This window comes from Hemicordylus capensis, chromosome 1 (assembly GCF_027244095.1).
Source record: "Hemicordylus capensis ecotype Gifberg chromosome 1, rHemCap1.1.pri, whole genome shotgun sequence".
NCBI lineage: Eukaryota > Metazoa > Chordata > Lepidosauria > Squamata > Cordylidae > Hemicordylus > Hemicordylus capensis.
The window spans coordinates 330,149,945-330,176,212 of record NC_069657.1 but is presented as its reverse complement, the minus strand read 5'-3'; the positions used below and the strand labels follow the sequence as shown (position 1 = coordinate 330,176,212).

The 26,268-nt window shown below is 42.7% G+C and overlaps 1 protein-coding gene across 8 annotated transcripts in view; it reads left to right on the top strand.

The window, feature by feature from the left end:
* The window catches only part of PDSS2 (decaprenyl diphosphate synthase subunit 2), a 125,955-nt gene that overhangs the window by 37,792 nt on the left and 61,895 nt on the right, over window positions 1-26,268 (top strand). For all 8 annotated transcript variants that reach the window (XM_053289516.1, XM_053289435.1, XM_053289809.1 and 5 more), the window contains one exon: window positions 16,601-16,799. In XM_053289516.1, coding sequence (XP_053145491.1) covers window positions 16,601-16,799 — 199 coding nt within the window. The remainder of the gene's footprint in view (window positions 1-16,600; window positions 16,800-26,268) is intronic.

Sequence of the window (26,268 nt, the reverse complement as noted above, 5' to 3'; positions counted from 1 at the left end):
TAAATTTTGAACTAACTGAAGTTTCTGGATTGTATTCAAAGGCAGCCCTACATAGAGTGCATTGCAGTAGTCAAACCTAGAGGTCGGCAGCATGTGTACCATTCTCTTAAGATCATTCTCTTCTAGAAATAGACTCATCTGGCATGTCGGCAAAAGCTGATTAAAAGTGTTCCTGGTCACTGCCTCAATCTGAGGTACTGAGGAGAGACCCAGATCCATGAGCAGTCTCAAACTGCGCACCTGTTGCATCTGGGGGATCTGGGACAGGAAGATCTATCACATTCCTAGTTGTATTCAACTTCATTTTTAAAAATATATATATTTTTATTTATTAAAACACACACACACACACACCATGTTTACATTATCATCTCTTGAACTTCCAAAAGTTACATATAGCATATGTAATTCTGCTACCATCTTTTGTCAACCCTCCCTGTCACATCAGGTATTACAAAAAGATAAGAGTAATTTATTAATCCACCATCTGTCTTTAAAAAAAACCCCAAATCTTGGCTGTGGATGTGGACCTTGTGCTAAACTTATAAAAGGTTCCCAGATTTGAGAAAATGTTTCATCTGAGGTATTCCATAAATAAGCAGTGATTTTAGCCATTGAGGCATATTCCCATAGCTTTAATAGCCATTCATCCAAGGTCAGGGTTACCTGTAATCTCCAATTGGCAACATAGAAAATCCTGGCTGCAGTAATCATGTATAAAGGCAACTCCGTGTATTTAATAGGTATATATAAGGTTTAGTCATATTTAACAAAAAAAGATCAGGTAAGTAGGGAAAGTTTATATTTAAAATTTCTTTCATCTTAGAGTGAATTTTCTTCCAAAATTGTTGTGCTTTGTTACAAGTCCACCACAGATGATGGAATGTCCCTGCATGATTCTTACATTTCCAACAATCTCCAGAACAATTACTGTCCATCTTTGCAATCATCGTGGGAGTAATGTACCAACAAAAATACATTTTGTACCAATTTTCTCTTAAGGTATTATTTGATATTCACTTTCCATTGATGTTCCCATTGTTGGATATCAATTGTCCTGTTTAGGTTTTGCATCCACTTAATCATGCAGTCTTTTATCTGTTCTGTTTCTGAGTCATATTTCAACAGCAACTTGTATATCAATCCAAATAAATGATGAGCAGTTTTAGTTATTAGTACTTCAAATTCCATTAAATCTCTACGTTTACCACCCTTTCTTTGTATTTCTTTCTGCGCTATAGTACTAATTTGTAAGTATTGGAACCATGAAGGTTCTTTGGACCATTCCAAAGTAAGAGTTTGAATAGATTTAAAATTTATTTTTCCAGTAGTTAAACTTTGCATGTTATATGCCTTCTCTCTCCAGGGGTCAAACTTGTTAGATTTTTCTTCTTCATGGAAAAAAATATTTAAGATAGATGCCAAAGGTGATAAGCCCGGGCTGATCCTTTTCTTATATTTGTCTCAAACATTTAACAAACTATTTCTAACTGTATGGGATTTTATATCCTGATCACTTCTTTTTATGTTAGTCCATAAATACTTACGTAACTCATCTGAGATCTCTGATCCCTCCATATCCATCATCAGACCATATCGCTCTCTGATCCAATCCAAAATCGATGTCAACCAACTGGCATGGTGGTTTTATTATTTATTGAATTTATATAATTCAAGTTAGGTATCATTTCAAGTTAGGCACAGCCAATCCTCCCCATTCTTTTTCATCTTGCATGATCCTAAACTTGATTCTTGGTTTTTTGTAAGCCCAAATAAAAGAATTTCTATGCCACTGCCACATAATCAACTTCTTATCTTCAATCTTAATTGGAATCATTTGAAATAAGAAATTCATTCTTGGAGAAATATTCATTTTAACCGATGCTGTCTTCCCCAACCAAGAAAGATTTAGTTTTTTCCACCTGTTTAGGTCTGCTAAGATAAGATTCCACACTGGTAAGTAAGCGTTCTTGAACAGGTTTTTATTATTCTCTGTTAAATTAATCCCCAAGTATTTAATCGGTTTTACTATTGTTTGAAATCCAGTCTTAGCTTTCAAATACAATAATTCCGTAACTGACAAATTCCATGTAATGATCTGTGTTTTATTTTTATTAATCTTATATCCTGAAACCCTGCTGTACTGATTTATATGCTCCATTATTGAATCTAAAGAGTCCTTTGGTTGAGTAATTGTGAGAACCATCTCATCAGCATACAATTTTATTTTATGCTCTTGTTTCGCCATCTTAATTCCATAATTATTCAACTTCAGTGTATCATCTTTCATCCAACCCATTACTACTTATAGGCAGACATTTAGGGAGGCCATACCATTACCTGATGCACCTGTCAGAGATAAATAGATTTGGGTGCACCAAATCTCCTGATGATCTCTCCCAGCAATTTCATGTAGATATCAAAAAGCAGTCCTGAGAGATTCTACAAAAGCTCCTTGCAAAAGATAGTTTCAAAGAGCAATTGTCTCCAAGTAACACTGTCTGGAATCTGCCAGAGAAGTAGGAACTGAACCACTACAAAAGCAGTGCCTCCTATCCCCAAATTCCCCAGGTGGGATACCATAGTCGATGATATAGAAATATAGAAAGCCATTGAGAAATTCATACGAACCAACAGAGTCACACAATACACAACCAAGGCAGTCTCATCCTTATGGCCCATCCACAAGCCAGTTGGAAATAGGTCAAGATAATCTCTTCCCTCCATGATTGTCTGGAGCTGGGAAGTCATCATCCTTCCGATCATCTTGCTCAACCATGCAATGTTAGAGAGCAGCCTATAATAACCCATCTCTGAGGTATCTAGTGTAGGTTTCTTAATATGAAGTCTAATAGAAGGCCTATTTTATGCCTTATTTCCAAGTAAGTACATACACTAGCTACTTAATTCATTTCTGTGGAATTAGCAAGTCACCACTTCTCAACTGTGCTTTCTGATGGTCTTGCTATGTTAAACACATAAAACTCTCAATGGAATAAGCTATATAACCTGAGAGGTAAATTCAGAGTCAAGGAAGATAGTTGAAGGATGCTTTTTTAAGCTTATTCTGCTAGCTTTGTTAGTTTGTAACCTTAATGTTTTAATGTAGTACATCTTTATTTAGAACAAAGTATTCAATTAAATCTGTCTTTGTACTTATCGAAAGCTATACTTACAGTAAATTGCCTTTATTTTTCTTGGTACCCTCTGTTAGATAATTTAATAGATTTAAGGGACCTTTGATACACCATTTCTATAACATAAAATGCACTTAATTTTTCTTCTGACCGTAATAGTTTTAACCTTGTGTACTAGCTTGAATAGCTTGTAGAAGCAGACTCTTAAATGAGACACAAATGAAGGAAAAATTGCTAATGCTGGCACTGTATATCTAATGAGTACTGTGTAATAAACCATAACCTCTTCAACAATCCTGTGGAAAACAGTGTGATTATTTTGGATGGATGGCCCTTTGTGTATGGCTCATTACTACCTGGTGTAATTGGTATTGATATAGTCTGTAATTGTGAACTATTTGACATGCTACTTTTAATAAATGTGGCTTGCCTGGTTAGGACTTGTATATAGAAGACTGTGATAAAGGGCTATAGATTGACATATATGCCAGTGAATACTGAGGAACAGAGTAAGTGTTTTTCAGATCTTAGTCCCAATATAGATATCCTTGTGCAAAGCTCCTTCCCCTCAGAACAGATGGTCAGTTCTGATAGTGGAGATCCCATTTTGGGAGTAAGACAGAGGACAGGAGTGTACCTGGAGTCAGTCCCCACAACAGGTGATAGGTCGTGTTGCTTACAGATGATTTTGCCAATCCTCTGTATAGCAGTCATCACCCCACAACCTGGTGTTGCTTCTAAATTCAGGGGATCCCCTCACAGAACCCTTTCTCACATATTGGATCAAACTAAAAAAGAAACATCCGTTTGCAGATCCCTGTTTCTTCCATTGTGCTGTTCAACATGTTTTTAAATATAAATGACTTGGACTGAGTTGGGTCTATCAGATTTGAAGATAACATGAAGCTGGGGTGGGGGTGGGAAATAAGTAACACATAATACGACATAATCAGTATTCAAAATGATCTGGACTGCCCCAAACACTGGACCAAAACCAACAAGATGAAGTTCAATAGAGAGAAATATGAAGTCCTGCATTTGGATAAGAAAAATCAAATGGACAAGTATAGAATGGGGGAGATCTGGCTTAGGGCAATAAATGTTAAAAAGCAGCTACACTCAGTAGACCACAATTTGAACATGAACCAGAAGTGTGGTGCAGCATCTAAAAAAAGCTAATGCCAATCATAGGCGGCATTAACAGAGGCATAGTGTACAGATCACAAGTAGTAATAGTTCCACTCTATGCTGTACTGGCCAAACTTCACTGGAAATACTGTCCAGTTCTGGGTACCACATCTTGAGGACATTGATTAACTGGATTTAGACTGGAGAAGGGAAGACTATGCGGGGGATATGATAGCCATTTCAAGTATCTGAAGGGTTGTCAAATAGGAGAAGGAGCAGACATTCTCTGGTCTTGTGGGCAGAACTAGAATCAATGGGCTGAAATGAGAAGGAAGCAGATATAGGCGGACATTGGTAGGAATTTCCTAAAGGTTAGGGCTGTTTGACACTAGAACAGTTTACCTTGCACAATGGTGGGCTCTCCTTTTGGATAGAGCATTTCAAACAGAAATTAGAAGGCCGGGGGTTGGACTATAGAAGACGTCCAAGGTCCCTATTATAATTCTGTTTCAGTATTGGGTCTTGCATTTTGTAATCAGGACAAGTCTTTTCATTCAGAGATGACTTATTGTGGTATTTCATGTGTGTTTAATGTATATTTCTCCTCCTGCAAGTAGGATTGAAAGTTCTTTAGCTGACAAGTCTTTTAATATTATTTGCCTTTGCTCATTCGTTTACACTATTTCAAAACAAGTTCTGCCTTTGAAGTCATTAAACTAGTCCCCCTGTAAAAAAACACACACAAAAAAACCCCTGATCCAAAAAACAAACATCTCCGTCCAGCTCTATTAACACCTTGTAAAAGCATTTACAAGTGACTAATACCAGAATTTAGATGGCAATGTGCATTCAAATACTCACCCTCTTTAAAACAATATGGTGTGACCAGACAGGACCCCACACTCAGAAATGCATTCTGATGCATATGGAATGTTATGCCCAGAGTTCCTGACCCAGCAAATGATACCCAGAGACCTAAGTTTTGGGAGGTATAAAAATATGTAAAATAAATAAATAAAAATAATAAAATACCCGAGTAGTAGCCTATTTACAAGCATGAACCTCATCAAATCTGCACCTACTTAGTTTCAGCAGTGCTGCAGCATTAAAGGTTCTCAGACCATTCACTGAATAGGGGTGTGCAAACCGTTTTGAATTCGAACCGGTTCGGTCCGATGATTTGAAATCAAACCAAACCAGCCATCAGGTTCAAGCTGCAGGTTCGAATTCCAACCAAACTGGGGGGGGGGGCTCGATTCAAACTGGTTTGAACCTCCAGAAGTGGGTGGGGTGGTAGTTGGCACCCATGGATACCTACCACCCAACCCCCAAAACAATTGGACACTCGTAAGATTTTTAATGAATTTTTGGGGTGCCTACCACCCACAAAACCCCAAGGCAATTGGGCAGTCCTCTGATTATCAAGGCAATTGGGCAGTCCACCCCCCATGGGTTGATATAAGAGTGGATTCAGGGTTTGTCATTGAAAATCTCATATGCTACCAGAGAATCTACATTCAGAACACCTCAGGTACAACAAAACCCAGTACTCCATGGGTTAGCACCCTCTGTGCACTACACCACCACTCACTCTGGGCACCCCAGCACCCCCCAAGTGCAGTTATGGGGCTGCTGAAACCTCCATTCTTCCCTATGGAGAAAAACCTTGAAGATGCATAAACTTCAAAAGTCACTTTAAAATCAGCCCTTTGCCCAATTCCTTTCAAATAATTCTGTAGCTTCCATGCCCAGCTTGGGAACTACCACCACACTCTGCTCTAGGCTATGCCTTTCCCCCCGACGTGAAGCTATACATTTGCTGGAATCCTCATTATTCCCTATGAGGAATTCAAAAATAATTCAAAATTCACCAATAATCAGAGGACTGCCCAATTGCCTTGGGGTTTTGTGGGTGTTGGGCACCCCTGGGTGGCCTACCACCCACCCCTCATTTGTGTCCCTAGGTGCTCCACAATAGGGGGTAATGGGCTGGTTTGAGTCCCTTTATACAATATGAGAAAAATAATGAAAAATATTTCAAAAATTCATTAAAAAGTGTAGGAGTGTCCGATTGCTGCTGGGTTTGGATGGAAGTTGGCACCCATGGGTGCTCCACAATAGGGAATAATGTGCTGGTTTGAGTCCCATTATATCCTATGAGAGAAAAATATTTTTTCCCCAAAAATTCATTAAAAAATCGTACGAGTGTCTGATTGCTTTGGGGGTTGGGTGGTTGGTACCCATGGGTGCCAACTACCACCCCACCCACTTTTGGAGGTTTGAACCAGTTCGAACCGAACCGGTGGGTTCGAGCAAAACCAAAACCGACCCTCCCCCTCCTTGTTTGAACCCGGTTCGAATTCGAACCGAACCGAGCAAACTGGTTTTGTGCACATCCCTATCACTGAACCTTTTAATAAAGGTACTTAAAAAATCTGCATATTGTTTCATTGTGTTGTGCAGTGTTTCTCCAGTTTAATGAAATCATATATATCTTCTAAATGCACTTGCCTTATTTAATACTTTAGACTTTACTCATTCACTCTCCAAGCCTGTTTAGGTATTCCCGTCTTCTTCTTTTTTTTTTTTTTAAATAAATATAGACATACACGCACCCTGTCAACTTACTTCTAATTTTCCATTAGTAGGTCTATAACTGTCTTGTACTTATAACTCCATCCTTCCTTTCATGGGCCTTACTTTGATTGTGATCTATAGTTTGAGAAGCCTGGAGCATTGACTGTTTGGCTATTACCAACAAGACATGCAAAATTATTTATATTCAGTCCCCATCTGTCCAATGGCTCCCTAAGGTAACCAGCTTTTCCCCACCCCTGCTTTGAGGAATGCAAGTCATTGTCATGGCAATAACTTTTGCACACAAGAACACTATAAATGAATCACTACATGCAAGGCTCCCATTCTTAGTTGGTTTGCTCCCTAGTGTGCTTGCTGTGAGATATCGTAATCATTCTTGCTTATATAGCTTTGACACTAATTTTGTTATCACTGTGGATGTTATATTTGTTTCAGTGTTTATAGATGACCTGGCTTTTGAAAAACCTTATATTAACAGGGGGTTAACAAAAAGCTTGTTGGCATTTTTCTGGGGGGAAATTAATTTGTTTAGCTAAGTTTTTAAACCACAGACCCCTGCTTTTCTAAGCAACTGTTCATATTAATCACAATTATCTGAGATTCTGACCAAACAGTAAGAAAATTGTGGGTGACAGTACCATATTTACCCCAATAGAAGGTGACTCAGTCTGGATACAAGATGATGCCTTAAAAGACAGAGGTTAAATTCAGCTTATACCTGTATTTAACCTCTGTCTTTTAAGGTATCACCTTACATTCAGAGTCGCCGTCTATTTGGGTAAATATGGTACTATCACCCACAATATACATGTTATACCTGTACTTACTCCAAAGAAAGAGGACTCTGAATTCAAGACAACCACCCTATATTGAACCACCCTATATTGATTAATTAATTAATTAATAACTCTACATGGATTTGATTTTTAAAAAGTGCTGCTGCCTGATAAGTAAGTGTGTGTGTGTGTGTGTGTGTGTGTGTGTGTGTATATATATATATATATGTATATATATATATAAAACTTAACAAGCTTTAATGTAAACTAACTGAACTGGGCGCAGAGCATCTGCACTTCTACTTCTCCCGCTCCCCCCTCCCCCATCCGCTCACTGACTTGCCATTTGGCCAACAGGTGGGTCCAGAGAGGGAGGCTGTTCTGCCCTCTGTCTCTTGCTTGGCCATTCTCCAGTGTGGGCTGACTTGGTGCTGGAGAGGGCGGCTCTGCCACCCTCTCCACACTTCACGTTTGACCCCAGTGTCTTGCTTTGGGCCGGCAGGCAGGCCAGAGAAGGAGGCTGCGCCGCCCTCTCTGCCGCCTGCCCACCCTTCACATTCTTTCCCAGTGCAGGCATGCTTCCTTGGGGCAGGTAGGTGGGCCTCTCGTTCACTGCTGCCCGCCCGGCTGCTTCTCCACTGCCTGGTTGCCTGCAGGTTGGCCGCCCCACCCACCAGCCACTGTGTTCTTCTCTGACTGCCCACCGCTGTCTTCCCCACCCCCACCCCCACCCCCCGGCCTGCCTGCCACTGCCATTTTCTTCCCTGCGCCCGTTTAAGAGAATTATAGAGAGAGAAGATAGATAGATACTTACCTTCTCACACACAGGAGGGAATTCTTTGCACGGAATGGGACCCATTCTAACATGTGCATGTGTGTCGTCTATGCATATGAAAATTATGCAGATTAATGGATCAATTAATACTTATGTAATTAAGATTCAAGTGGCAAACCTAATTTTAAATGTTTCTGCCTTATCATAAACAATTACGATTTGTTTTCTTTTCGTTTATGAAGGAATTGATCTCAAGTATGGAAACAACATTTGAGGGATTTTTATATTTTTATGCATGTACTTATATTAAATAATGTTTTGTTGATTGGATGACACTTTCCTAAATACTTTGTATTTACATCAGAGTAGTTTGTCTTTGGTTTTTCATCTTCTTTCTATTTTAACATTTTAGAAATTGCTTAAAGAAAAGATGTTGCCATGTATATAGTGAGATTAGAATGGTGCTTAGGGTAAAATTCATGCCTTCAGTGGCAAAGTTTTCATGTAAGTATAGAATATGGAGTTCTGCAACATTTTAAGCTTGTGTAAGTTAACAGTATACAGACGTATTTAGAAGATATACGCACCATGGACAAAAATATTAAGGTAATCCATCATAACTCTTTGGTACTGCATTAAGTATTTCCCCCCCTATTGTTTACTAGTGGAATGGCTTTGATTTTTTTTTTAAAGCCAGATCTATTATCTTTGCTACTGTGATATGTTTCTTGCTATGTTTATAGTGACTCTTTAGGTACAATTCCATTACATAAGGCTTTGATAAATGAGGGGCAAAGAGAATTGCAGAAGTCTTTTTCTTGGGGGCTATTAATAATGAGTGTATTATCTGTCTTGAAAACAAATTGGGGCCACTTCATATACAAATAAGAATGCAAATAATACAACATTAAGAACATCAGAGGAGATCCATCCAACCGGATGAATCAGACCAAAGGGCTATGGCGTCCAGCAAGGATGAACCAGATGCATCTGGAAAGCCTACAAGCAGGACCTAAAGGTCCCTGCTATTGCTACTCCCAGGAACTGGTACTCAGAGGTCTACTGCCTCTGAACATAAAAGTTCCACATAGACATCAGGCCTAGTAGCCAGTGATAAACCTGTCCTCTATGAAATTGTCTCATCCCTTCTTAAAGCCTTCTGAGCTACTAAGGTAAAGGTAAAGTGTGCTGTTGAGTCGATGTTGACTCCTGGCGACCACAGAGCCCTGTGGTTGTCTTTGGTAGAATACAGGAGGAGTTTACCATTGCCTCCTCCCACGCAGTATGAGATGATGCCTTTCAGTATCTTCCTATATCACTGCTGCCAGTCTGTGAAGACAATACTGAGCTAGATAGACCAATGATCAGTATATGGCAGTACAGTGAGGGAAATAAGTATTTGATCCCCTGCTGATTTTGTCCGTTTGCCCTCTGACACAGAAATGACCAGGCTATAATTGGAATGGTAGGTTTATTGTAGCTGTGAGAGACAGAATAACAACAAACAAACCCTCAAAAGCCCAGTGCCCAAAAGTCAGCAATGGATTTGCTTTGTAGTGAGGGAAATAAGTATTCAGTCCCTTCACAAAAGATGTCTTAGTACTTGGTGGCAAAACCCTTGTTGGCAATCACAGAGGTCAGACGTTTCTTGTAGTTGGCCACCAGGTTTGCACACAACCCAGGAGGGATGTTGTCCCACTCCTCTTTGCAGATCCTCTCCAAGTCAGAAAGGTTTCGAGGCTGATGTTTGGCAACCCGAACCTTCAGCTCCCTCCACAGATTTTCTATGGGATTAAGGTCTGGAGACTGGCTGGGCCATTCCAGGACCTTCATGTGCTTCTTCTTGAGCCACTCCTTTGTTGCCTTGGCTGTGTGTTTTGGGTCATTGTCATGCTGGAATACCCATCCACGACCCATCTTCAATGCCCTGGCTGAGGGAAGGAGGTGCTCACCCAAGATCTGATGGTACATGGTCCCGTCCATCGTCCGTTCGATGCGGTGAGGGTGTCCTGTCCCCTTAGCAGAAAAACACCCCCAAAGCATAATGTGTCCACCTCCATGTTTGACGGTGGGGATGGTGTTCTTGGGCTCATAGGCAGCATTCCTCCTCCTCCACACACGGCAAGTTGAGTTGATGCCAAAGAGCTCGATTTTGGTCTCATTTGACCACAACACTTTCGCCCAGTTCTCCTCTGGATCATTCAGATGTGCATTGGCAAATTGCAGACGGGCCTGTACATGTGCTGCCTTGAGCAGGGGGACCTTGTGGGCACTGCAAGATTTCAGTCCTTCACGGCATAGTGTGTTACCAATTGTTTTCTTGGTGACTATGGTTCCAGCTGCCCTGAGATCATTGACAAGTTCCCCCCGTGTAGTTCTGGGCTGCTTTGTCACCGTTCTCATGATCATTGCAACTCCACGAGGTGAGATCTTGCATGGAGCCCCAGACCGAGGGAGATTGACAGTTATTTTGTGTTTCTTCCATTTGCGAGTTATTGTGCCAACTGTAGTCACCTTCTCACCAAGCTGCTTGGCGATAGTCTTGTAGCCCAGTCCAGCCTTGTGCAGGTCTACAACCTTGTCCCTGACATCCTTCGACAGCTCTTTGGTCTTGGGCATGGTGGTGGGTTTGGAAGCTGAGTGATTGCTTGCTTCTATGGACAGGTGTCTTTTATACAGGTACTGTAACAAGCTGGGATTAGGAGCACTCCCTTACAGAGGGTGTTCCTCATCTCAGCTCGTTACCTGCATATAGTGAAAAGACACCTGGGAGCCTGAAATCTTGCTGGTTGATAGGGGATCGAATACTTATTTCCCTCACTACAATGCAAATCCATTGCTGACTTTTGGGCACTGGGCTTTTGAGGGTTTGTTTGTTGTTGTTCTGTCTCTCACAGCTACAATAAACCTACCATTCCAATTATAGCCTGGTCATTTCTGTGTCAGAGGGCAAACAGACAAAATCAGCAGGGGATCAAATACTTATTTCCCTCAGTGTATATGGACCAGTGTTCAGTATATGGCAGCTTCCTATGTTACTATGCTGCATAGTCTCGGAAACATACCAGTAGGGATTCAAACCAGCAACCTCTGGCTTTCTAGTCAAGTCATTTCCCTGCTGCGCCATTAGTGAGCTACTAATGGTGAGCTACTAGCTACTAGTGAGCTACTAGCTCACTAGTAGCTAGGCTGGTGAGCTACTAGCTCTCACCATATTATTTGGCAGCAAATTACATAAGTTGATGATGTATTGTGTGAAGAAGTACTCTCTTGTCTGTCCTGAATTGCCTGTTAATCAGTTTTATTGGACTTCAGGATCTAGTATTGTATGAGAGGGAGATAAGCTTCTCTCTACCACACCATGCATAATTTTAGCTTTCTGTTTTCCCCACTGTGTTTAAAAGTTTACATTTGATACTTGGAATAATAATAGATGATGACGATGAAGAAAATGCTTTATTACTACTAAGTGCTGTTTAAAGTAGAGAGTAGAGTAGCTAGGTCCCTGCCAGTTTGACTTGCAATGTAATAGACCCAACGCAAAAAGAAAAGGACAGGGAGGAAGGAAATGGAAAGAGAGGAAACACCAAATGCAGGTACCAGCTCTTACAGAATGATTATTCATTGCCATGGTGGAATGGCTGTTCTTGGAGACAGTTCTGGGAGGGAATGAGCCAAATTTCATTGGTCCCAGCCAGGCAGTTGGAGGGAGCATCCCTCACTTCTCCCTTCAGTGCAGCCAGGTGGAAATATTAAACAATGCTAAAAAAAAAAAAAAAAAAAGCAAGCCCCACTTGCCAGTTAAATACATTTCTCATCTCTCCTAGTTATGTGACATTGAAAGCCACTTATCATTCCAAAGAAATAATTTAAAAAGAAAAAAATTGTTTTCTGTTTTTTTTTTTTTTTAAGTTTACTTAAAAGAAAACCATTGAATTACTAGGGGCACAATCCAGCCTCCGCTGCATACAGCAATGTGTGTTTGCAGCTCTTGGTATGTGCACAGTTCTGCATGTGTAGGAGAGAAGACAACGGGGGAGGGACACTGCCAATAACAGAATGGGGACTTAAATAAGTTCCCCCTCCACTTTAGAAAAACACATTCAGTGGACAGCATCCAGACTAGTTAGTCGTAATTAAGCACCATTGCAATCAATGAGATAGGTTAGGCATGACTATTGTAAGGCTCATTAATTTCAGTGGGATGTACTGCCTGGTGTGTTTGCAGCTAAAAACAGAGTTAATTTTGTTTTAAGTTTGAGCATCAAATGTTCAATTCCATATTTCTTTTTTAAAAGTTATTTTAAATATGTGATCCAAAAAGTTTATATGCATTCTGTATTTATAGCTTTATAACTGGGGCTTCGCTCTGATTGTTGTGCCATTTTGTTAGACATTGTAATGTGGTTTTGAGAATGCATGCTGACATATCCACAACACTTGATCATTGTTATTATGAATGCCCATTGATTGCTATGTAATGTGATACTGAGACAGGACAGTGCCCTTCAAATGGAAGGGTAGAGTTAATAGGGATACAACTCCAATATCAGCAAATGAACAACATTTGGTGTGCTGCATTTTCAAGAAGGCTCTTTTCTGCTGCCCCCAAATATGTATTAGTAGTAATAGGCGCCCCTTCATGGGAGCCCCTTTTTCCTTACCTGATTGCCGAAGTGCAGACTTCTGTGTTTTGTTAACACAGAGATAGTTGCTGCACATAATGGAGGTAAGGAGATGTGAGCATGCAGGGGTGTTTAAATATGCATTATTCCACAGAATCTTCAGTCACTTAGCATTTCTTCTGCCAACACCGTACAGTATGCAGAGTACAGCAGAATACATTTTTATTCTATTTATGTGAAAAATAAGGTATTTGCCCTGCAGGCACATTTGGCAGGCTGTACCTTGTTATGACTCATTCCATCATACTATAATCTGAGTGATATGCTCTAATTTGCTAGTATCCGATATATTCAACTCCTCTGATTCAGAGCCACATCCATCTCTCATTACAGATAGGTTGTGCACTGCCATACTTAAAGCAGCTACATGCATCTACATGCATGTATACGAGGATTTGGCTACAGCTTCCTATGCGGGTACATACATTCATTGAAAGAGGTGCACATAGCTGCTTCACTCAGAGGCGCTGTTATCCCCAGACCTTAGGGCGCTGGCCCATGGTCTCCTGTCCCGGGGTGGGGGGCTCCAAGTGTTTGGGGGGGCCCTCCTGCTGCTATCTGTGTCCGCCCCACCACTGCCCTATCCCCACCCTGCCACCACCACTACTCCCCACAGCAGCTATGCGTGCAGTGGGGAATCTTCCTCAAAAAATGTCCACCAGAAACCAAGTCTCCCCAAGGTGCAGGTGAAACCTCTAAAGAGTTCCTTCCCCCTCTGATGTGCGTGCGAGGGGGGGCACACTGCTAATCCAAAGGTGCTGGGAACATTGGGAGGGAAGTGAGCTCGAATCTGAGGCTTGGATCGCCCACACAGTACATTGGGCCTCTGGTAGACCTGAGGGGGCAGAATTCAGGCTGCCGCGAGGGGCTGGGAGAGGCCTCTTCGGAATTCTTCCTGACAGAAAAGAGCTCATGTGAGTGGAGAAAAAAGCTGGAAAGGTCCAGACCAATCCCCACTGTGTGCTAGTTTGCAGGGTGTTTAAAATGTAAAGGAACATTCAGAAGCAGCAGTATCCTCTTCTCTCCTCTGCACCCACCGCCGTAGCCTGCAGTCTCTGCTCTGCTGCCTCATTCCTCGGCCTTAGCTGAATTCCCAAGGGCGTTCAACTCACGTGCCAAAGTGCAGCAGTGCCAGAGATGAGACCCAGAGTCTAGCAAGACTCCCTACCCCCAGCCCTCAAGGAAGGCAGAGAGCACGTAGCTCCTGTAGTGTCCTTGCCCGTTAGGTCACCCCCTTCTTTCTCCCTTCCTGCGACTTCTGCTTGCACGTGGCGCCCCTTCAGAGGCATTAGTGCTCCCACAGGTCCTTCAGACCTAGTCATGGTGGGGGCTCGCAGCGGGGTTGGAGGGCCTCCGAAGCCCAGGTTTGGCACCAAAATCACCGAGGTGCGCCACTGGCTTCACTAAGCATATCAATGTCCACAGTGTGTCCTTTTTAACCCTCAACCTTTTGATAAAATCCAACTTTGCCTGTTCGAATCCCCGCTGATATGTTTCCCAGACTATGGGGAACACCTATATCGGACAACAGTGATATAGGAAGATGCTGAAAGGCATCATCTCATACTGCGCGGTAGATGGCAATGGTAAACCGCTCCTGTATTCTACCAAAAGAAAACCACAGGGCTCTGTGGGCACCAGGAGTCAAAATCTGCTTGACAGCACACTTTTACCTTCACCTTCACCTTTATCTTTTTCTGTGTCTGTGTGTGTCTGTGTCTCTATCAACTTCACAATGCCTGGACCAGTGTGAATCAAATTTGGTACAGTTGTAGTGAGTGACACATAGTGACACTTCAATGGCATAGTTGGTGATGATGTCATCCCCCCCAATTCAAGATGGTGGACATGTGAACATTTGAAGCACAAGAGAACTAGCTCGTGAACCGCCTAATGGATTTGAACCAGATTTAGTCCAGTTGTAGGCATCGTGAAAGAAAAATAGGCAGATTAGTTCTTACCAGAATGTCTTGTATCATGTATGCTTTTACTTTATTTTTAAATCTCCAGTAATCCCTTACAGGGTAGGTAGATGTTAGTGACTTATTTGAGCACTCCAAGGCACAAACCCTCGAAGATGGTACCTCCCTAATATATTAAGCTTGAACTGAAGCTAGGTTTTTTTAAAAAGGAAAGAAAGTGCTATTCTTATGTCTTCTGTGAGTACTTTGAATCCTTGAAATATGCCTGGAGCTAGCTCATAAATTCTAATGAGAAGGATTGCTTTACTTTAATTGTATTTAGTTAAGAATTAAGTATGCTGTATCAGGGTATCCTGTAGCATTATTTGAACAGAATATTTTAATATGTGATGCATGGTTCCAGTATAGTTGGCTAAATAACATAGGTGATGTTTGGAGTGCAAACAGAGCATGGAAGGAAAGCTAAGGAAAAATGGTAAGGAAGACTTGGAAAGTATTACACTGATGTATTTGTGTAACCTTTTCATACTGAGCTGTGCAGATGTCAGAGAGGATTTTTGTTTCCTTCATTAAAAGCTTATTAAAGGGAGAAACAGGACAGTAGTGGTTTTGCTTCAGTAGCTGGGGGAGGGTGAGTCTGATCTCCTCAGGATATTAATGTGTGCCTTCAGCTGGGGGAAATGAGCCATCACTTGAGAGAGCTGTAGCTTTATGTGCTCATCACTAGGGATCCCCATATGTCCTGGGATCTGCAGCAGTCAGAAATGGCAGACCTTGGTTGTTGAGAGCAGAGGGCTCTCATTGATATTCATGGCAGGTATCTCAGCTCAATCTGCCCAGAGCAAGTCTGTTTAATGTTGATTAGCTGTCCATCTGATAAACTGAATTGATATGGACATTTTCCTCCAAGGGCTGCCCTGACAATGACAGCAGGAGCATCAGGATGTCTTGTTAGTCTCATGCTCTCACTCTCCTCTCCCCCCACCCAGAATGTGTTAACCCTTCTTTAAACCTAAGGTTATGACTGTGTGCAATTTCATGTTACTGAGTGTAGTTGGTTTTTTATTCCTGTCTCTTTCTGAAACAAACAAAAAAGGTTTAAGTTTTCATTTCCAAAAAGCTTTGTCTGATTCTCCTCCCCTTACACACATTGCCATAATTTATCTAAGTATGATATGGTACACATAAATAGGATTACTTGTAAGGGGGGGAAATGCTGAATTGTTTAGATATTAAAAAATGCTTAACTATCTTCCCTTGATTTACTCACAATTGGCAGCAGACATTGAAATAATGGGGGGGGGGAAATCTCCATTCTCATTTCTTTTTGTTATACTCTGTGCTTTAAATATCCCAATCAATATATTAACTAATTGTATGTCAGATGAAAGGAAATATGGGGCAGTCAGACGCAATCCCAAAGGGTGTGTTCATATAAGCACTGAACCCTGTATTTGTACTGATAAGTACTCTCTTCTGCTCCAGACTTCAAACACTTGCTCATAGTAGACCAGCAGTTATACAGTTATTTTGCAAGTTCAAAAAGAAATTGAACTGTTTATGGTCTTTGCTTTTAAAGCCAACGAAGTCTGGCAGAGATTACAGAGTTGATCCACACGGCTTTCCTGGTACATCGTGGGATAGTAAACATTGGTGAACTGAAGTCCTCAGATGGTCCATTGAAAGATATGCAGTTTGGAAATAAAATGGCTATCCTAAGTGGTGATTTTCTTCTGGCAAATGCATGTACAAGCCTCGCTCATCTGCAAAATACTAAGGTAACATTGCTTTTAATATTTTGGAAGAAGGTGTGAGCTTTGCTTGTTTTATATTTCAGGATATATCTCTGCTGCTTCTTATGAGGCTGAGCTACTTTTATTGGGAATCAAGATACCTTGAGGCATTAGATGTCAGATAAAATTGTATTTGATTTGATGCCCAACTCTGATATTTTTTTCCGAGCTATGAAATGTCATTTATTCCAAATAAACTGAATGTATGAAATGTATAACATGAACTGTGTGGTTACCACACTATTAAAGAAATCACTGATAAAATTGGTTTAAGTACAAATTATGAATTAAGGTAACCTGAACATTGTTCCAAATGATGACGTTCTGTAGTATTTTTTTCCTTGAAAATTAGTAATAATATTTAAGTACATATTTAAAATCATTTTGCATTGGCAAGTTTCTCATCTTTTTCAGAAAACCTAGGAATACAGTACCGTAGTTCATAGAGGATAACACAGTACCTTTTTGAGTAGGTACTGTGATTAGCTCCAACTATCCTTGAGCACCTGTGTACATGGGAAATCGTAAAATGTGAAATAGACAATATAGCTGACAGCAGTTCTCACAATCAGGATAGCACTTCTTACAGCCACAGTGGCCACAGGAATTGCTGGTTGGCCATACCAGTTACCACCTGATGATGGATTCATAAATTTACATTTTTTTGTCTGAGCACGTGTCCAAGGTCAGAAAAATGTAGACTACAGAAAGATATTCTGGTACACACACATTAACATGCACAGAAAAAATGTATGTGTTTGTGAACTGGTCCTTAATAAAATCTGTTCCTTCAACGTGGTCTCTGTCTTTTACACAAATGTGCTATGCACCTGTGCATCATCTCATCAGAACCTAACAAGCTCAGTTCTCCTGCTTTGGGTGGCAACCCTGCCCCCAGCTGCTATATGCGGCTGCGCCACTTCTCATCCCCTCTGTCTTTCGTCGTCTACACTTCAGTAAGCATCGTGGAGTCTGCAGCTCAACAACAAGTAGGATCTATCTATTCCCTTGTTGTTTTTCTCCTTGCTTCTTCGGTTTTCTTTCTTTCTTTCTTTCTTTCTTTCTTTCTTTCTTTCTTTCTTTCTTTCTTTCTTGTATTAGCAGTTTTTTCTTGTCTTTTTTTTCTTTTCTTTTTGCAGCTGTTTCCCTTCTTCAGAGCTCCGATCCTGGCCGGGACGGAGCATGTTGACCAGCCGGCCTACGACGTTTATGCCGGGCATGACGAACTTCAAAAAATGTGTTCGTTGCAGATCTAAGATCCATTCCCTCGATACTCATACCGAGTGTCTCCTGTGCCTGGGGGAATCCCACATTGTCAAGACCTGTCTTCTTTTTATCAGAAGTTTACAAATCAAGCTTGCAAAAATAGGGCTTCTTGCCTGCGTGCAACCCTGTGGGATCTGGCTCTCCATTCTTCGGAAGCCTTATCGTTGAAATGATCCGTTAAAATGGCTTCATTGGTGCAGTTGGAGCATTTGCTATCTGCTCCTGTGGAGGCCGAAAACCCGGCCCCGATACCAGTTTCGGCACCTCCTAATGCTAATCCTTCGACAGCTTCGAGTGAGCCAGTGCACTCAAAAGACTTCCCTAAGCATCTGGCGCCCGTGGTACTGAAATCTTCCTCGATTTCCTCGGTGTCAATACCAAAGAGGAGGAAGAAGAAGAAGTCGAAGTTGCCTCTTGATTTGCTGGCAGGTCATCACCTTCCTCTGATACCAAAGAAGAAAAAGGCCACATCAGTTCCTGCACCGGAAAGCCCAGCGACCAATAAGCCTGAAGTGGATTCTGATCATTCTACACCGAAGTCATCGGTTTCAATTTGGCCTAGCTCGCCCTTGGCTGCAAGTTTGTTGGACTTGGCACCTGATTGGGCTCGCTCAAGTAGAGAATTCTTGGTGGCGACGGATGAGTCAGGGTACGCTTCATCGGAAGAGGAGGCCTATTCCCCGACCAAGCCCGCAAAAGACACATCGTGCCTTCCTAGGTGTCATTTGCCTGCTTGGATGCGCCAAGAGCACATCCCTCTTAGGGACCAAAGTGCCCATTGGAACTCAGAAGAGCGCTCCTCTGATTACAGACGAGACCGGGCCTGGAACCATCGTGAGCCCGCATATTCAGATCAGTACTGGGCGTGGGAGTGCTGTACTCCCTTGGGTGAGGTTGAGCCTTCTTATGTCTCTTGGTGCCGGGACTCTGAGTTGTGTGGTCGATAGCAAATGGACTATCGATCAGACTATTCAGACTACGTTAGGCCCCGATATGGCCCTCATTACCTGGAAGTTCCGCGCATGGCAAACCTGGAGTTGTGCAGGATTGGCGTGAGCTTCCCTCGCACTCGGAAGGGAGGACGCGTTCCCGCTCACCACAACACTCCCCTCAGGATCGAATGGAGCAACGCAACCCGCCCTCTTCAGCTACCGTGCTACAACAGGCTGCTTTGCCTGTCCAGGTACTGCCAACAGGCCTTCCTGCTTTGGTACCGGACAACCCGGGAAGCAATCCGGGCTCCCCTACGTGTTCAATGCCCTTGGCCCTGGACCCTTTGGCTCCTCCTGAGTCTGACTATGAGAGTGATACTAGCTGTCAGGGCTCTGAAGGTGTTTGCCGGAGGTCGTCCCCACTTGACGTACAGTCGGACTCAAAGCCCATTTCCCGTCGGAGGACGTTACTCAGTACTCTGCATATGTGGCCCACATGGCTTTGGCCCTTGGCGTGAGCCTTGGTAAGCAACAGAAAGGGGAATTGGACCCATTGTTCAGCCTTATCGATGTGGAGGCCAAGGTACCAGCCACTTTATCCCTCAACTCGGCATTGTTGGGGGTCATGTGGGGTCACTGGAAAAAAACGGCAATTCTTTCTTAGCCTAATAGGCTCTTGGAGAATTTTTATGGGGTGCAACTATAGGATGATGAGCCTTTCTAAAGAATCATCGCACCCCTAATTTGATCATCGTAGAGGTGATGGGGTCACAGGACCAGGGGTCATAGCCAGTCGGCACCGAGTGACAAAGAGGGCAGAAAATTGGACTCCTTCAGGAGGAGGCTTTACTCGGCCTCAGCTCTCCACTTAAGGGTGGCCAACTATCAAGCCTATAATGCTTGCTGTAACCACTTTCTGTGGGGAAAAAGTGGGTCCATTTTTAAATCTCCTGCTGCAGGACAAGAGGGATCCAGCTAAAGCATTCGTCCGCGAGGCTATTTAAGTAGCCAAACAGGATCTCTACTCGGCTAGGCACTTGGTGGAGTGTGCAGCCAAGGTGATGGCCACATCCGTGGTGCTCAGACAACATGTTTGGCTGTGTTAGTCTGGACTGAACTACAAGGCCCCTGCTAGGGTTGAGGACCTGCCCTTTGAAGTCTCTAGCCTCTTTGTGGAGCAGACAGATGACACATTCCAAAAGGTTCAGAAGCTGAGGAGCATGGTGCGATCCATGTCATATTTGTCCGTGACCACCAAACCACAGAAAACTTCCTGGTGGTCCCCTTATCAACCACAGAAGGCCCCTTCTGAACAGCAATCTCCATCTGAATGTTCCTTTCGTGGCAACAAGTTCCAGTTGAGATACAAGTTGGGCCTCCAGCCTAGTAAGCCAGCCTTTCAGAAACAGCGCCCGAACACCTTCCAAAATAAGCAATGACTTGAGGCGCTTCCAGACTCGCTTGGCCCCATTTTCGGCAAGCTGGGACATAGTGACCACGGACCAGTGGGTCCTTATAAGCATATGTTTGGGCTATGCCCTTGAGTTCTGCGGGACACCACCCGTTTCCAGGGACGTAACTACTCCGGAGTTGGACCAGGAGGTCGCTGCTCTCCTGTCAAAGGATGAGATCGAGAGAGTTGGCAATCCAGAGAGTCCCAGTTTTTATTCCCGGTACTTTATCGTGCCAAAACCACACAGTGTTCTGCGTTCTGCATCCTATCCTGGATCTCGGGGCCCTGAACAGGCACCTGGTGTACAAACGCTTCCAGATACTGTCAATACCGACCATTATGACCATCCTAGAAAAGAATATGTGGATGGTCTTCCTAGACTTGAAGGACATGTATTACCACATCTCAGTACGTCCTCAGCAGCAACGCTTCCTGTGCTTCCGGATTGGGGGTGGATCTCCTATCAATTCATAGCCTTGCCATTTGGTCTCACGATGGCACCAAGGGTTTTTACAAAATGTCTGGCCCCAGTGTTGGCTTTCCTGCAGGAACGAGGGTTGCAGGTACTGCTGTTTTGGATGATTGGCTCATCCTGGCAAGCACCAGACAGGCGGTCCTGGATGCCCTTGAGATCGTCGTAGAGACTCTGCAGGTGCTGGGTTTCCGAATCAATTAAAAGAAATCTCAGTTGGAACCGACCCGCAGTATACAGTTCATAGGGCTGATATTTGATACAACCTTGGAAAAGGTTTTCCTTCCAGACGCCCGCATACGTATTCTCAGGAGGCTGACCATTGCTTTCTTGGCCAGAGGCCCACTGACTATGCGCTCAGTACAGCACATCTTGGGACATATGGCGGCCACCACTTATGTGCTGCCTCAAGCGCGTCTTCGAATGCACATTATTTAAAGGTGGTTCTTGGGCATATTTGATCCCCTTCAAAATCCGGGCCGTTTGGAGCGCACGCCCCCTCGCTGGGTGCAGGCAACTGTTGCATGGTGGGCCAAGTTTCAACATCTAAACATCGATGCCTCCTTCCAGGCTCCCCAATCCCAATGGGTGATTATGACCGATGCATCGGAGCTCAGTTGGGGGGTGCACCTGGAAGGGCTTCGCCTGAGCAAACATTGGTACCCCAGGGAGAGGACCCAGCACATCAACTATTTGGCGTTATTGGCCATATTCAATGCTCTCAAGGGGTTCTTGCCTGTGTTGCTCGGTGACGATCCAAACGGACAATACGACAGCAAAGGCCTACGTGAATCAGCAGGGCAGCACATCTTCAAGGAGCCTTCTGTTCCTGTCTCTGGACCTTTGGCATTGCTGCATGGCACATGCGGTGTCACCTCAGGCAGTCTATATACAAGGTTCCTTGGATGTCCAGGCGGACACCGTGAGCAGGATGACAGTGGTCTCCCACGAGTGGACCTTGGACCAACGTGTTCTCAGTGACATATTTGTAAAATGGGGAGTCCCTACTCTGGACCTCTTTGCTTCCAAGGACAATGCTCAATGTGTCCTCTATTGCTCCAGGGGAGGGGAAGGCGAGGGCTCTCTAGGCGATGCCTTCATTCTATCTTGGACGGGCCCTCTACTGTATGTGTTTGCCCCATTTCCCCTCGTTCTGAGGGTACTGCACAAACTGAGGGTGGATCAGACCAGGGCCATTCTGATAGTCCCATGGTGACCCAGGAGGCTTTGGTTTCCGGCCCTGAGGCGGCTGGCAGTGGATTGGTTGCACCTTCCCGCCCTACCGGAACTGCTGTTGCGGGATCAGGAACAGGTGCTCCACCCAGATGTTTAGCCCCTTCATCTGACTGCCTGGAAGATCCTGCCGACTTCACACTGAGACTCAAGGAAATTTTGGTTGCAGCCAGAAAGCAGTCCACGCAAAAGTCCTATGATCACACGTGGACTCGTTTCTGTTTGTTTGCTTCTTTCATGAGTTTGATGCATTTAATTCTTCTGTATAAGATATATGTACATATCTGCTGTTCCTTGAGTCTGGTTTAAAGCTTTCATCCCTTAAGGTACATTTGGCTGCCATTGTGGCACATTCCCCAATGACCCAGGCATCGTGGTTTAAAGACCCGGTGGTTAAGAGTTTCCTGAAGGTTTGTCCCATGTTTTTCTGGACGATCCTGTCATGTCACCAGCCTGGGATCTGTCTGTGGCTTTGGCCGGTCTGCTACGCCCCCCCCCCTTTGAGCCTTTGGCTTCAATTGAGCCCCATTTCCTGACCTGGAAAGTCACCTTTGTGGTAGCCGTTACCTCCACTAGGAGGGTGAGTGAATTGCGGGCCCTGAGGGTTGATCAACCATACCTTCAGTTCCACAAAGAAAAGGTTGTGCTCAGGCCAGATGTCCAATTCCTTCCTAAAGTGATCTCAGTGTTTCACCATTCGTCACCACTCTCTTTACCCATGTTTTTACAGAACCCTTCCTTGGATGGGGAGCGAAGGTTGCATCGTTTGGGGCGTTATCCTTCTGTGTCCAGAGGTCTGCTGAGTGGAGGAAAACTCCATCCCTGTTTGTTCTTTATGATGGGCCACGTAAAGGTCTCCAAGTTTTGGCACACCCCATGTCTAGATGGATAGTTTCCACAACTGAACTTAGCTATCAATTGGTTCATAAGCAATTGCCTGCAACCGTTAAGGCACACTCAGATCAGTTGTGGTCTCTGTCACCTTTGATAGTGCGGTCCCATTGGATGCTATCTGCCAGGCAGCTTACCTGGGCTTCACCCCACTCGTTTATCCATCATTATGCTATTGATACCAGGGCACTGAATGATGCTGTATTTGGCAGGAGTGTCCTGCAGTCAATTTTCGGTTGATGTATTTATTTCTGAAATAAATACTTCTGGCAGATTAGATACTGCCTCTGTTTCTTCCCTTCTCCTTGGGTGCTAGCTTGTTATGAACCCATTTGTGTAAAAGACAGAGACCACGTTGAAGAAGGTTGCTTACCTGTAACTTTAGGTCTTCTAGTGGTCATCTGTCCTTTTACATGCCCTCCCGTCCTCCCCGCGGACTCCGTGACTGAGGGGATCAGGAGTGGTGCAGCCGCACATAGCGGCTGGGGGCAGGGTTCCCACCCAAAGCAGGAGAATTGAGTTTGTTAGGTTCCGACGAGGTCTCTGAGCAGGCACATAGCCCATTTGTGTAAAAGGACAGATGACCACTAGAAGAACCAAAGTTACAGGTAAGCAACCTGTAGGTTTAAAATTAAGGGAGAGTGTGTCCATAACTAATTCTCAGTTCCTATCAAACTGATGGACAACTTTGATAGCATGCTTTTTGTTACTCTGTCTTTACATACTCAGGCAAATAGATGTAATTATTTAAGGCTTCCTACGAATAAAGCCTGTAGTAAATTTAAAGCATAGGAGCCGAAAAGCTGATTTTCTAAAGCAATTAAGCTCCATGTCTGAAAATTCTGCCAAAACATGTTAACACTTCCTCCATTTTTGACACCTGAATGCTTTAATACCTTCTATATACCATAAGTGGAATACAGCTATGGCAGCCAATTTATTTATCAACTAATTCTCTCTTCCATCTTAAGAAAAAACAAAAAGGAGCTTGAGCAGTTGGAACATAAGCTGTAAGAATGTCTTGACAGATACACTGACTTAATGTGATATTTTATTAGTTTGAAAGATGTGGGTGATACAATTTGTATATGCGTTTTGCAAGAAGTATAAAAATCCATCAAGCTTTCCCTCTTTTTTTTCTTGCTTTGTGAAAGGAGATTACAGACAAAAGTATTAATCTTAATTTGAGTATTTGAGTATAGTGGGTAATGTTTACAGTCCATGTTGCTCAGTAAGTATCTTGCCTAAAAAGCAGCTGTTTCTGTGCATTTCAGTGTTAGGTGGCCGAAGTTACTAAGTCTAGAGCTACAAACGCCTTAAGGCACAAAGCACTTTACATCTTTATATCTATCCATTTTCTAGCAGCCTTTCTCCGCCCTGCTTGTCTTCCGTTTTCTGATTGTAGTGCCGGAAGAAATTCTTCCTTAAGGTGGAGAGTGGATGGGGTTGTTGCTGCTACCACATCTCCTTTCCTTTTAGGTACCCTTGAGTTCAGCATATAACCAGAAGAACAAATGGATACAAGGAGAAGCGTGTACTGCAGCCCCAGCACACTTGCATGCACCTAGATTAATTAATTGGTTAATTTTTTAGATTAATTTTTTAGATTAATTAATTGGTTAATTTTTGTTCAGAACTGTGCATGGCTCAGCTACATCTGAACCAAACTGACTTTTCAGGCATCTTCCAAACCATGATTTGAGTACTCCTGTTTATCTAATGTTAATAGAGTAGACTATTTCAGTTTCTAACAGCTTGAAATTTAGGCCATCTTAATGGACAAATTACTAGAAGTTTATCTTCCATGAATGTGTCAATTTCCTTTTCAAACCTAATATGCTACTGGCCATTCTCACTTGTTACAATGAGTTCAGTGGATCCAAAACAAAAAACATGTATCACACTACAAACAATATTAGGTTGTTTGTAGAGGGATTACAGTGATTGAGAAGGCACATATTTGTTTCAGTGATTACAATTGTTTCACACAATATAATTTCCATCCAAACTAGCATTATTTTGCACCATTAATCTGAACTAATTCTATCATGGTGTTATGGGCTTTTGTATGATGCGTTTATCGCTGTACTTCTATCAGGGCTGACAATTAAACGTGAAATTTTGCAGTTGTAATGAAATGCAGAGCTATTTTATAATTGCCAAGGGTAAAATTAGCAAAGTCAATTATTTTCCCCTTAGGCTTTTCCCTGTAGATACTAATAGGCTGCAAGATAATTGCCTTAGGTAATACTTTGATTTTTAAATAACATTAAATATAGGAATTGCTGCTAATCTTGTTGCAATTTTTCTCTTTGCACTAGAGTTGTATAGCTACAGTGCTATCAAAGGACTGAACCTATACTGAAATTACATTAATGCCTTACAAGGCAGGCTTATGCTGTGTTGATTCTTTTAAAAAAATGTCTGATGAGGTCAAAGTCCTAGCCATCTTAATTCTTACTGGAGTAACATGCCACTTTGCATAATAACCTGCGAACAGCATTGTCTAGAAAATGTTTTTAACAGGAAAATCATGGTTACTTTCTAAATCTCACTAGAGTGACTGTTTCAGGAACTTCCAGGATCTTTTGCACAGTGTATATTGGCTGAAATGATATTGTGCAAACAGTTGTCAAATTCACTGTTGTATCACAAACTCTGTGGCTGCTTCTGTTTGCAAGTTCAGCATCTGAAGACTGCACTACATTTTTGATTGTATATTGCATTTACTGTATTGCTTTGGAACCTGCTTTTATTAATCTATGATCTACTTACAAGCTTCTCTGTTTACTGGTTAAGTTTGCTCATTTTTGAAGGAATGTTCTCATATTCTTGCTGGCAGGGCAGCTAAACAATGCAATCATGTATATGGATGTACCTTGATCTGTTTACATAGCAGACCCTTCAGTATCTTTGAACTATTCAGCAGCATACAGTCAACATTGGCTCCCTATCTAGGTGTTGCTGCTTGTCATCCATTGGAGAATCAGTGATAGCTGACCTGTGATTGCCCTCTTTGTAAGCTTTACTATGATGGTGAAAAGGATTTGAGTGAAGTATCTCTGGATGTCAGAGGTACAATTATGCCATTTAAAATATTTATTAATATATTTATACTGGATAATTTTAGCTAAAGTCAGGCATTTGGACTGTATGGCCTAGGAAACAGAAATGAAGCAGGAGAACTTCTTAATTAGTTTCTGCCAA